Source organism: Podarcis muralis, chromosome 10 (assembly GCF_964188315.1).
Source record: "Podarcis muralis chromosome 10, rPodMur119.hap1.1, whole genome shotgun sequence".
Classification (NCBI taxonomy): domain Eukaryota; kingdom Metazoa; phylum Chordata; class Lepidosauria; order Squamata; family Lacertidae; genus Podarcis; species Podarcis muralis.
Genome location: NC_135664.1, coordinates 7,855,432 through 7,868,718, shown reverse-complemented (window position 1 = coordinate 7,868,718; position 13,287 = coordinate 7,855,432). Strand labels below are relative to the sequence as shown.

General features: G+C 46.7%; 2 protein-coding genes across 8 annotated transcripts in view; one reads left to right on the top strand and one right to left on the bottom strand.

The window, feature by feature from the left end:
• Positions 1-7,767, bottom strand: part of CDHR3 (cadherin related family member 3) — a 47,056-nt gene extending 39,289 nt beyond the window's left edge. The window contains exon 1 of the mRNA XM_028747448.2: positions 6,821-7,767. Coding sequence (XP_028603281.2) covers positions 6,821-6,826 — 6 coding nt within the window. The 5' untranslated portion in view covers positions 6,827-7,767. The remainder of the gene's footprint in view (positions 1-6,820) is intronic.
• A 487-nt stretch (positions 7,768-8,254) lies between these two features.
• The window catches only part of ATXN7L1 (ataxin 7 like 1), a 77,731-nt gene continuing 72,698 nt past the window's right edge, over positions 8,255-13,287 (top strand). For 2 of the 7 annotated variants that reach the window (XM_028747439.2, XM_028747437.2), the window contains exons 1-2: positions 8,427-8,638; positions 9,309-9,377. In XM_028747439.2, coding sequence (XP_028603272.2) covers positions 8,524-8,638; positions 9,309-9,377 — 184 coding nt within the window. In that variant the 5' untranslated portion in view covers positions 8,427-8,523. Of the gene's footprint in view, positions 8,639-9,308; positions 9,378-11,568; positions 11,632-13,287 lie in introns of those variants that run through there. The other 5 variants (XM_028747441.2, XM_028747438.2, XM_028747436.2 and 2 more) reach the window with 5 other exon arrangements.

Here is a 13,287-nt window from a genome sequence, read left to right as displayed (position 1 = left end):
CCATCTAGTGCTATAAGGAATTCTCACTTCCTAGGCAAAGAGAATTGTGCAATTCTGCTACATATCACATTAGCATTGCAGCACAAATATCTTGCTGTGGAGAGAAGGAAGGTGCTGGAGGAGAAAGCATAAAATCGCAAGACACACTTCTGATCTCTTAATAACAGGGAAGCCAGATAATATTCAGAACCTTTAGAGCTTTCAATGAGTGAGGATATAACAAGGCAGGTGCAGATTTCTGTGCTTGTTCATTCCCTGCTTCTATCATCCACCTATCCATATGAGCTGGAGGAAATATGTAGGCGAAAGAACACCTGCCTTGACTGCTCCTGCCTTGTGAGACGTACACCCCCCCACACCCTTCCATCACATTATAAGGACATCTTACAATAACATATTAAAAACACAATAAAATAAGCTTAAAACTATAAAAAGCAGCATAAAAACAAAATGTGGAGCCATAATGCAGGTCAACCAAAGTTAAAACACCTGGGAAACAATGAAGTATTTGCCTGGCATGGGAACAAATTTGAGTGGGTGCCCACTAAACCTCTCTGAGGGAAGCATTCGAAAGCTGGGGTACCATCCTGAAAATGCCTTTTCCCATGTAACCACCCACTATACCTCTTAGAAAGTGGGGAAACCCAAAGAAGGACCTCTGACTGATGACTCAAAGTATGGACAGACACATGAGAAGAGAGGCAATCCCTCATTTATTTGAGTGTTCACCAGCTTTGAATCGGGCAACTCTTTTTAACCAAACTACAAGAGTATTGTGCTTGCTATTTCAATTTTTACTAAAGTGCTGCAGTCAAGTTCATTAGTATAATTATCCTTGATCTCGGTGCCGGTGCTATCATTAGGCTGTGTAGGCAGCTGCCTAGGGCGCAGACCTCAGAGGGGCACAGTTTGATACCGATTAGGTTTTTTATAAATTTCTGGTAATATTTTACTTTATTTAATATTCTGAATGCAGTTCCTCAAAGCTCAAACTTTTAAAAACTAACATGTTGCAAAAGGTGGCTTGGCAACTATATCAGTTGAACATGCCCAAGTTTCAGCACTTGACCTGAAGGAATTTGTGACAAAATTTACAAAGGAAAAGGCACGCAAAGTGAGAATTTGATGGGCCTGAAATTGGAACTTTAAAGAAATTTAAATTTTAACATCACAAATCACAAGATTATTCGAATTTATTTGTGTGCCAAAACATTTTATTTTGCATTTGAGAAAGATATTCAAAGTCTGTTGTACGGGCAACAACCATTTCTCGTGTGGGGTTTCTGTTCCCGACCCCCGCTTGTGTCGACAGAGTGCATGTGAGTGCACATAAGGCCTCATTCTTCCCTCTTCCAGGTCCCTATGCATTGGTGATCATCTGTCAATTGGACATGCCTAAAATGGTCACCAGGGATGTGGGTGGCGCTGTGGGTTAAACCACAGAGCCTAGGACTTGTTGATCAGAAGGTCGGCGGTTCGAATCCCCGCGACGGGGTGAGCTCCCGTTGCTTGGTCCCTGCTCCTGCCAACCTAGGAGTTTGAAAGCACGTCAAAGTGCAATAGATAAATAGGTACTGCTCTGGCGGGAAGGTAAATGGCATTTCCGTGCGCTGCTCTGGTTCGCCAGAAGCGGCTTAGTCATGCTGGCCACATGACCCGGAAGCTGTACGCCGGCTCCCTCAGCCAATAAAGCAAGATGAGCGCCGCAACCCCAGAGTCGGCCACGACTGGACCTAATGGTCCCTTTCCCCTTTACCTTTAAAATGGCCACCACCTCTGTTACTTATTCTTGCAATTTAGAATAAATCCAGAAGTTTCAAGTTTTGTGCTTTTCATTGTTTTCTACAGTTTGTTTTTAAAAAACTGGAGTTAGCCTTTCTTTGGAGGGGTGCAAATAGTTAGTCTTGCCTAGGGTGCAAAATAGCCTGGTACTGGCACTGCTTGATGTCCATATTACGGATGAGAGGCTGAAGTCAACAAGTCTTGTCCATGGCACAGTCTGACAATGTACACATTAGTGGCTTGAAACACAGTAAGGTCGTTCCCCGCCCCGCTGTGTTTCAAGTCACATTCTTACTTTGCTCAACACCAGAGAGGGAGGGGGATGTATTCACCTGAGGCAAATGACCTGATTTGTTTTCCTGAGCTAAACTCTAATTCAATGAAGCTGTCATCTACACATGCGCAACAACTGCCTGAAATGCACACACCTCAGCTTAACCACAGCTTATTTTTTCAAATTGGATGGAAGCTGGTCTAAGGAAAAGCACATCTGTCAGCGGCTGCCTCAGGTCCCAGCTCACAAAGGACCAACGCCAGTTGCTCTTTATAAACAAAAGTCTTTATTGTGGTTCATTGTTGGTTTGACATCCGTGGCGCGCAGCGCTACGTCTGAGTCCTTAGACCGGCGAAGTCCCGTCTGAATCCGCCCCTCCTTTACACCAGTTCAATACCCGAGCTTTGCTCCACCTCTTCCTTTCCTCCCTCTGCTCTTTACGCCTCCGGGTCCTCCTTCCCTCTGGGATCCCAACCCTCCTGGACTCTTCGGAGGCGGATTCTTCTGACTCCTCCCCCTGTCTCCGGCGGGCTTTGGGACCTGGCTCCCAATCCGGATTTTCTGCTGTCCCTCGCGCCTCTACATTTGAACTTGGCGCGCGCGCGCGCAGCCGCCCACTTTCCTCCTAACGGCTACACTGCTCCCTTCACTGCTTTCTCCTTCCGGGAGGCTGGACGGCCCTGCTCTCTCCTCCGCCCCTCCACTATCTGACGGAGGCGTGGTCAGTCCTGCCTCACTCCCTCCTCCTGCAGGAGGAGGCTTTTGTTCCAATCTGTGGGATTCTCCCCCCCCCCCCGCTGCGCTCTGGTGGGGAAGCTACCCCTGATTTCCAGCTGCCACTTGGTGACTCCCCACTGGTCCCCCTTGCCCTGACCCTGGGGGCCTCCTTCTGGGAATCTTCTGATTCGCTGGAGAGACTCAGGGAATCTCCCTGGTCACTGTCACACCCTCCTGCGCTCCCCTCCGATTGTTCCCCTTCGCTCTCCATCTCCTCCTTCTCCTGTGGCTCAGTCCCTGAGCCCCTGACAACATCAAACAGGAGTATTTCTCAAGAAGCTATAGCAGGCATAGGCAAACTCGGCCCTCCATATGTTTTTGGGACTACAACTCCCATCATCCCTAGCTAACAGGACCAGTGGTCAGGGATGATGGGAGTTGTAGTCCCAAAACATCTGAAGGGCCATGTTTGCCTATGCCTGAGCTATAGAATATGGCAAACATCATGTGTACTTTGCTGGAGCCAGAGTAAACAATGATGTGTACATAGTCTCTGTTTACGGTTGAGCTGAGATTTTAACTAGGGATTTCAAGCTCATCGTCTTAACTGCTACAACTTACAAGCATGTTCTGGCCTGAACATGTCCTCTCCCCACATTTTATCATGGACTAGGGCAATTATGCTTCAAAGACTTTTCCTTTCAGTTTTTAAAGAATTCCTACCTCCTGTGAGAGTTGGGCTAATAGGACTGGGGGTTTTCCTGGTTCTTCCTGCACATTGTATACCACCACCCATTCCTTTTGGGGAGTCAATATGGTTTTATACTTTACCAGAAATATGGTTGTCAACCTTCCCTGAGACTCAGGAAATGCTAGCAGACAAATAATACTAATTCCTGAGTACGCCTCATACTGATTTTAAAGAGACAATAGATTATCTTCCTGCAGAATTACATCTGTGCTCTTGTTATAAACTGTTCATTTTATCAGGACTGAAGACTGAAAGCCAGCTCCACTACCAACCCCTCTGATTCCTTGCAAAGCAAAACAGGTGTCAAAAATGGTTGTGTGTTTGCACTTTGTTCATTTACTGAATCCACTAAGAAAAGCTTTGGGCAGGAAACAGCATCCAATTTTGAAAAGGTAAACTATCTCCAGTCTGCCATGCCTGAAGGCAAAACTAAAATCACAGCTTGTTCTTATTAGAATGCTACAGCTGCAGTGCACAGTCTGAGCAGGGACTCCACACAGTGTTAGCTCATTTTAATAGGGCAGCGATTAAGTTTCGCACTGCTAGGGTAAGAAAAGGCAGAGTGTCTCTGTCAGGCTCCAGCTGACCTCAGCTTCAGCAAAACCTGAAATGTTTGTATGTGACTAAAATATCTAATTGATTGCACTCAGAAAACATCATATATGTCACAGAAAGACTTGTTTTATATTGAAATCATAGTCTGTATTAACAAAGGCAAATTCAGATATTGGCAAGTTGAGAGAAATCATGTTTTCCTACCACAGCTTTAGCCTGGAGACAAGGAGCTGAAGGGAGAAAGAGGGTTTGCTGCCAGTGCTGTGCATATTCACCCCACCTTTCCCTCTAGTAAACAAGACTTGCAGTTTCTGCAATGTTTCAAAGCCCTGTGAGCAGAAACCAAAGCAAAAGAAATATGAATGTGCATATTAAAAGTAATATGGAATGGACATTGTCCTACAACTATATTTTTCTGCAGAACATTTTTTCCCATTTAAAAAAGGTACAGTTTTATTTTTAAAAATGTGCTAGATCGAATGGATAAAATGCCAGGCAAACTGTTAATTTCAAATTAACCTTTTAGGTGATTAGCATTAGGAAACATAGCACACACAGTCTATTTTAAAATTTAAAAGCACTCATAATCCAAATAGCATTTATCTGTATGGGAAGACAAATCACATCCCAGCTCCTCACCCACACAAACATGTGAAGCATCAATAGAGATGATAGAAGTGGCAAATAGCCCCTTGTGCTGGTGGGGCAAATAAAGGGAAGGAAATGCCAAAGTGGCAGTGGCAACTTCCTGTAGGAAGTGTTTATCCAGACCTTGTTTCCTGATGGACATTGCCAAGCACTCTGAAAGTGTTGCCTGGAAGATAACTGAGTGTTAAGGAAATTTTCCAAAATGCTTAAGCAGCAGGCAGTTGATCAGATAAGATTATGCAGTTCTTTATTTATTTCTCTGTAGTCCCTGCTAAATTTGTTGTCATTTTCAAATGCCATATTGGTCAAACAGCAAATAAATAAAGCAGGAAAACAACAACAGCAACAAAAGGTGTGTTAAGCTGCATATAAAATTAGCCAGATCCTTCAGCAAATACAGCAAGAAAAGAGTCGTCACAACTAAATGCATAGCCAATGCAATTTAGTATGTCTCTCATCTCCTCCGCTTCCTTCAAGTCCCGCAAAATCAAGATATCAATGTCCATTCAAAAGGCGTATCCATTCAAAAGCTATAGTCCCAAAGTATTTGTCAGCAGAACAGCCAAACTCATATCTGTGTTTCTGTTCCACATGAAGAAAAGTTTCAATAAATGTGTGCCATAGGACATAAAATCTGTCTGGAGTTTTCTTGCCTGAGTCTTTCTCTCAGACACTAATATATCCCATGCACTGAAATATCACAAGTCTAAATCCAAACCCTCCATTTTTCTTCCATTTTTGTGCAATGGCCAGGTAAGAAGGTTATGCATGGGGGAAATGGAAGAAGGTGGGGGCGAGGAAAGACAGCAGTCGAAGAGGAGTAAATATTTAACATGGGTATAGAGACTTGGGGAGAGTAACTTCAGAAAATCAGTCTCTAGGAGAGAAATTGTATACAAATAAGGAAAGCCCAGTATGGAAGAGACTGGGCTCAGATGCAGTCCAGCAGTGGTCAACGGAAAATGCAGTAGGAGCAAAAGTTGCCGCAAACTAAAATATTAGTTTCCATTCCCAAAAGCTGGTAAATCCTACTGCTCTTTGCTTCTGAAGATAAAACTCACAAAAACAAAACAAAACCAACACAGCTTTTCCTTCCAGTACATTTTAATCAGCAGGCCCCGACTGATTTTCAGTATCACTGAGAAAATAAATTATCTCAAACCAAATCTGCAAGAGACTCCAGTCAGTAAACCACCAAAAATTCACCCATAGCAGGTCAAACCCCACCCCTTCCTCTCCCCATTGACCTAGTGCTTCCTATGTAAACATTGCTGCAGTCTAATTCTCAACACATTTCCATCCACTGCCATGATTACTTAACTGACCACATCAGAGCATTTTCAAAATGACATTGGAATTTTGGGATGTCAAGATTGCTTTTTGGTAGCTCTGGCCTGCTTCAAAAGAAAAAAAAGAAAAACACGCATATATATTTTTTAGTGTGACTTTGTTGCCAAGTGTAAAGACTTCTCTGAAGTCAAACCACTATGTTGGCAGCACCAAAGTGACCTCAACTGGGCACAAGCCTGGGCAGCTTGTCTGGAGGTCCTGGGCTGCCCAGACAACAAGATGTGGTCCAAAGGAAAGCAGAGCAAGACATTTGGCACCAGCTTGGCTGCAGGAGTTGCCAGACGTTCACAGCACCACCCAACCACCTTAGGAACTCCTTAGCTTGTTCTTCTCCTGAAGATGTCCTGCAAGGCAGTGGAGGTTTAGGAAGAGAGTTTTCCTTCTCTTAGATGGGCTGCCTTCCCAGGTGGATGAAACCCCGTGAGCTGATTTGTAGATTCATTCAAATTTGTACACCTGCAGGTCTCAGGGTGGTTCATGGGATGAAGCCACAATACAAAAACACAAAATGCAGAATAAAAAAGAAATCAAGAACAGCCCAATAAGTCTCCCCCCCAAAAAAACCTCGCATTTTAATACGGCATTGTAGGTTAATATTAATGAAACAATAACAACCCCTCACAGCTGCCCCCCTCCCCAATCAAGTCAATCAATACTTAACTAACTGAGGTTCTGTCCCCCCCCAACCCCCCCCCCATAAATCCTGGCTATGCCCATGCCCCTCACTCCAGACTGCATTTTACCTTCATCCCGGTCCTTTGTTTTGTTGTTTAGTCATTTAGTCGTGTCCGACTCTTTGTGACCCCATGGACCAGAGCACACCAGGCACCCCTGTCCTCCACCGCCTCCCGCAGTATGTTCCCACCATCTCATCCTCTGTCATCCCCTTCTCCTTGTGTCCTCCATCTTTCCCAACATCAGGGTCTTTTCCAGGGAGTCTTCTCTTCTCATGAGGTGGCCAAAGTATTGGAGCCTCAGCTTCAGGATCTGTCCTTCCTATGAGCACTCAGGGCTGATTTCCTTAAGAATGGATGCGTTTGATCTTCTTGCAGTCCATGGGACTCTCAAGAGTCTCCTCCAGCACCAGAATTCAAAAGCATCAATTCTTCGGCGATCAGCCTTCTTTGTGGTCCAGCTCTCACTTCCATCCATCACTATTGGGAAAACCATAGCTTTAACTATACGGACCTTTGTTGGCAAGGTGATGTCTCTGCTTTTTAAGATGCTGTCTAGGTTTGTCATCGCTTTTCTCCCAAGGAGCAGGCGTCTTTTAATTTCGTGGCTGCTGTCACCATCTGCAGTGATCATGGAGCCCAAGAAAGTAAAATCTCTCACTGCCTCCCTTTCTTCCCCTTCTATTTGCCAGGAGGTGATGGGACCAGTGGCCACGATCTTCGTTTTTTTTGATGTTGAGCTAGGGAAACCCAAACCCAAACCCACGCCAGCGAGGAAGCGCTCCGAGGCAGCGGACTCTCCTTCCCGCAGAGAGCTCCCATCTCCCTGCATCTCCCATCTCCGCTCTCCCGGCGGTCGGGATGACATTCTGAACCCCGGAGGAGCAGCGCGCCTCCTCTGCGAGGAAGGGAGGCTCTTTGGCCCGCGCCTCCGGAGGCGCCGATCCCCGCTGCGAAGCGAGAGCCTGAGGAAAACTTTCCTCGCCCTCCCCCCCCCCCCCAGTCACGCGACGCGACGCAGCGCGCGCGGGGCTTGATTTTTTGACAGGTGTCTCTTCCCGCTTCCCTCACGGAGGGCGAGAAACTCCGAGCATCCAAGACGCCCCCGCGTGTCCGCGCGCGAGGGGCGGCAGCTGAGGCGGGCGGAGGAGCCTCGTCCGCCCGCGACCCTCCCCTCCCCGCTTGCTCTCTGCCACCCCAATTACTTTCTCCGAGCCTCGTCCCCTCAGCGCGGTCTCCTGAGGCAGCGGCTGAGGGAAAGAGTCCAGCCGGCGCCTCCTCACATCCCGACCGGGGGGGGTCTTCTGGTCACTGGACTGCGTGGGTCGGTTCCCTCCCAGCTTCCCCACGCCCCCGAGCGGCGGCGGCGGCCCCCTTTCTCGGCGCGCCTCCCCTCCTCGCCGACTCGGGCGGGAGGAGTCGGCGGCCCTCTTCAGGGCAGCGGCTTCGCCTCCTCGCACGGCGCCTGCGCGGCGGCGGCGGCGGCGGCCGGGGAGCCCGATCTGATAGGGAAAGCCAGGGCTGACACTACCCCCGTGTGGGCGGCGGAACGTCCCGAGGATGACGTGCGGCGTTCTCGAACCCCGTGTCTCGCTCGCTGGCTCCTCGCTCGCCTGTGCCGAAGGGAACGGGGGAAGAAGAAGAAGCAGCCAGGAGGAGGAGGAGGGAGGAGGAGCGGCGGCGGCGGCGGCAGGAGCGGCGCGGAGGAGGAGACGGAGGAAGAGGAGGAGGAGGAGGAAGATCCTTGCCGGAGGAGCGGCGGCGGCGGCGCCATGGCGGCCCTGGAGCGGCCCGTGCCCAGTCCCGAGGCGTTCCTGGGCCAGCCCTGGGCCGCCTGGGTCCGGGAGGCCGCCCTTCCGCACACGCATTGCGCCGCCCCCCCGCACAGTAAGGGCGCCCGCCGCGCACAAGGACCGGCCGGGTGGGGGGCTCGCGGAGGCGCCCCTTTCCCCGGACACGCACATGCGATGCAGCCCAGCGGGGTGGATGCGAGCGAGGGAGGGAGGGAGCTTGCATGCATGCCCTGCCGCCTCTTTCCCCCCCAGCACACCACCGACCCATTGCATTGCACTTGCCTTGCATTGCACAGACCCCCATGGCACTGGGGTTTGCTCCCGCCCCCGTCACCCAGTTGCAGGGAGACCCACCCACCCAGCCACCCATGTGTGCGGGTGGTGCGCTGTGCCCGGCCGGTGCTGTCCTGCTGGGCACCTCCGGCTGCAGGAGAGGAGGAAGATGCTGTCTGGGTGGCTGGCTGGCTGGCTGTCAGAGGGACGGGGGGAGGGGCAGGAGAACGCCGTTGCATTTGGGGAGGGGGTTGGGGGGGGGCGATCTGGGCCAGGGTGCTGCTGGGTGCGGAATGAGGAGGCAGGAAGGATGCTTGTTGCCTGGTCGAAGGCTGCCCGGGGGATGCTCCTGCCTGGCAGATGCAGCGATTGTTGCATCTTGCCTTTTTGCAGCCGCTGGCTAGCGGAGCACCCTTTAACTCTTGAGCGCTCTCGTCGGATATAGCGGCCTCTGCCTCTGCTCTCCCTTGACTTTTGCTTCTCTTCTGCAGGTATAGAGCTAGAAGATGCTGGAAAAGAGGGTGGAAAAAGCAGGGAGGTGATGAGGCTTAATAAAGAAGGTAAGGAAGGGGCAAGGGGTCTGACCATATGTTATTGTACCTTGCTCTCCGTGTGGCTCTGGTTATAGAGCTCAGGGGTTTTTTGTTTTTGTTTTGCCAAGTATGGCTGGCGCTTCGCAGCCATGTGGATCCTATTGAATCTAACCACAAATAAGGCTTACTGGGCCTATGTGTTGAGATAGTTCCATGTATGAATATTCAGTACTTGCATGGCTCTCTTCAGCTTTTGTTTTATAAGGAACTGGCTATCCCATTATTAATTTGAGACAGTGCTGTGTTTTAAATATGCAAGTAAGTGCACACTTATATCTGTTCATCTGCGTCCAGGCTTGTCAGCTTTTCATATTCTTTTTACTAACTTATTCTGTAGCTGAAAAGGCAACAGCTGAATCAAACAATCACATAGTTTTACTTTTAGTGTTGCTGAAAACAGCTCTGTCATAATAACCAGATGTTGGATCAATATTCAACATAAGCTTTGATTTTCATGGTGATAAAGCTGTTGGTGCACAGAGATGCAGTGCATAGTGAGTATTTGAGTTAAGTTTTGGGCAACTTTTCAAACTAAATGAGCATTTTTGACATTTGTAAAGAAGCATACATAAATTGTAATTCAGAGAATTGTTGATATGGCACCAGGTTTGTGAGCATGTGTGCAGATTACAAGTGAGTGAAGTTGGCAAACAAGCCTATACTTTCTATCAAGGAAGAACTTATGACTGCAGACAGTTCTTATTGACAGATTTGTTTTGTAATGTGATCCATAGACTTATCAGCAAGCATTTGTCAGATTTTATGTACATTGAAGAAGCTGCGTGGGTTCATGATGGCATGAGCAAGGGTTTGACACACTCTTTTAGCAGAACTGAAACTAACTAGTATGTATGTTGTAGAAAAACACTGTATTTTTGGAACTTGATAGGACAAGCTAATGGCTAGATCCTGTTAACTAATGTGCTGAGACAATACTTCATCAAGATCAGGCATGTAGATTCCAGGACCATTGAAGGTGGATAGCTCATTCTGCCATGCTGGTGCAGGGGCCGAACTCTGGCCCAAGCACAGAAGCAGGATGAGCCATGGGTTTCTCCTTTTCCACTCCACTGAGCTGTGCAAGGGCTATTTTTTTTAAGTGGACGTGTGGGAATGAGTGAGAATAAGGTTAGTAGCTTTTTAAGTGGCACCTGTCAGCATACTCCTAAGTGTTTTTACTCAGAGGTAAAGCTATAAATCTAATTGTGCCTACTCAAAAGCAAGTCCTCTTGAATTTAGTGGGGCTTCCTGTCAGGTAAATGCAGGTAAGGATTATAATCTTAGTTCTGCTGATGGTGTCCATACGATGACATTCTAAGGGTACATTTCTATTAGCACTTAACTGGGAGTCAGCCCCATTAAATATTGCGAGGCTTACATTCCCAGGCTTGCACACTGCATGCCATTTATCTGCCCTGCAGCCATGAACAGTGGTGTAACTCTATTACACCCTTTTGAGTTTTTGTGGTATTAAGAGGCTTTAGGAAGGGGCATCAATGCTCCACCAGCAGATTAGGATATATAATTATTTACCTTGAAAGAAAAATTCAACTCCAAGAATAGATACATCAGCTTCTAATAAATCTTAACACAAGCCTAGGATCAATATTATTAATTATTTTCAGTATCACAAGCATACGTTTGGGGGATAGATTTTATAATATTGCTGTTGCCAGGATATATAATAAATTCAAATTAATCCACCTCCCAAATCATATCAGACTGAGCTGAAAATTCTCACGATAACTGCCTCCAGATGTACCTCAGAAAATTCCGTTGTAGAACCACCTGGTCCATAGTGTGGTCCATAGGAGGACACTTGAACTGTAGTGTGCAGTTGCAGGCTAAAAATGTTCTCCAATTTTTAAAATAGTGTTAAATATGTCTCCTTGTTCAAATCCTCACATATTTTAACTGAACTTATTTCCCAGGAAGTGTGCTGTGCGGTTGCTTTGACTTGCTTGATGACCCTGAATATGAAGATTAATGTAATATTTCGATAACTGAGATAATACAGTAGAAGGGAAGACCGAGAACTTAGTGGATGAATGTATTTTGCACTAGTTTGTATATAGACAGGGTCATTGAGCTTGCCGCAATTTCAGCTCCTGTATGACGTGGGTCTTTAAAAACAGTAGTTTTTTTATATTTGTTGTAGGGTTCATTCAAGATGCGCTACTTCCTGAAGCAGCTTTTCTGCATGAATCTAGTGAACTGAGAGGTACGCCCCAGGGATATTCCTTGACATTGCAAAAGCCCTTGGATCACATTCTGCTGTAATGGCTCCCCTAAAAATATTGTTGCTTCTGCGATGAAACTGGCCCCTCCATAGTTATTTCTTAGGAAAGTGGAAACGTTCTGCTTTTAAAACACAGTGCAATTACTAAATTCAAATTAAACCATGTTATTATGTAAACATAACATATTAAAAGTTTACTTTTAGCTGTAGTATATTCCTAGATTATTTTAGGCACTCCCTTTGTCGGGCCTAAACTGAAATTTTCCTTTCTCCACAATATAATCTGCAGCAACCTGTTTTCATTGTTTGTAACTGATGGCAGCTTTTTAAAAAGGGGTTGTGGTTGTTGTTTGCTTAAATGTTGATTGCACTTGATTTAGTAGCTGAATAGTTTAGCCAAGGAATCTATGTGAGAACGAAAAGTGTTTGACTGGCAAACTTCTGTTGCTGGGGTCCCTCCACACCAATGTCAAGCATTTATCCTGTGTGAGAGAGCAGAGTAATGCCATGTTTTCTGATATCTAACTGTTGATGTACCTCATTGTCGGCATTTGCCTGCTAAAGCAACATGCCTTCAGGCTGAGCTGTTGAATGGCGTGCATGAAGGTCCAGTTGTCAAAATGAGCTTTGGTTATACTTGTCGTTTGGCTGGAGAATAACTTTAATTAATAATTCCAGTTACAGATAGGTAGCCGTGTTAGTCTGCCATAGTCAAAACAAAAAAATATTCCTTCCAGTAGCACCTTAAAGACCAACTAAGTTAGTTCTTGGTATGAGCTTTCGTGTATCTGAAGAAGTGTGCATGCACACGAAAGCTCATACCAAGAACTAACTTAGTTGGTCTTTAAGGTGCTACTGGAAGGAATATTTTTTTGTTTTAATTAATAATCTACAGTATTGGATAGGTGAGGCTTTCAAATTGAGAACTACTCTTCGTACTATCTTTGTACTCTGTGTGGTTTAGACCACAGCATCACCCACATCCCTTTTTGTACTCTCTTAACGTCTACCATTGTGGCACCAGGCTCTCTCGGCATCAGAAGGGTGGCAGAAGACTGCCTAGACACAGCTAGAAATACTACCGGGATGGGTGGACAGCTTCGCTTGGCTATCTTGCAGTTTATCTAGCAGCTTACTGTAATATCAATTTCTGGGGGGTCAGGTCCCCAGATCCCAGAACAGCACCAGATGCTGTCCATTTGACATCTTGATCTTACGGCGATATTTAGCAGCTATAAAGTGCTTTTAGAGCACACTTCACGTCAGTTCTCAGCGAACTGAGGATTTCATTTTATTATGGATCTCTTCATATGGCAAGTGGTAGGATGCTGAGAAATACTGCCTTCACTTGAACTAGGGACCTACGGGCTTACATTCTTGGGCTGCAGTCTGGTGCACATTTATTTGAACACAATGGGATTTAATTATGAGTAAACATGCACAGGACTTCCTTGTTAGCTGTCTTTCATCATTAGCTATTTTTCAGAGTCTGGGGAAACAACCCCATTTCGAAGGCGGCAGGGAGTACAGTGGTACTTTGGTTTCCAACCATAATCTGTTCCGGAGGTCTGTTTGTAAACCAAAACAGGTTGTAACCCAAGGTGCGCATTCGCCAATGGGGCCTCCAAAATTTTTTTG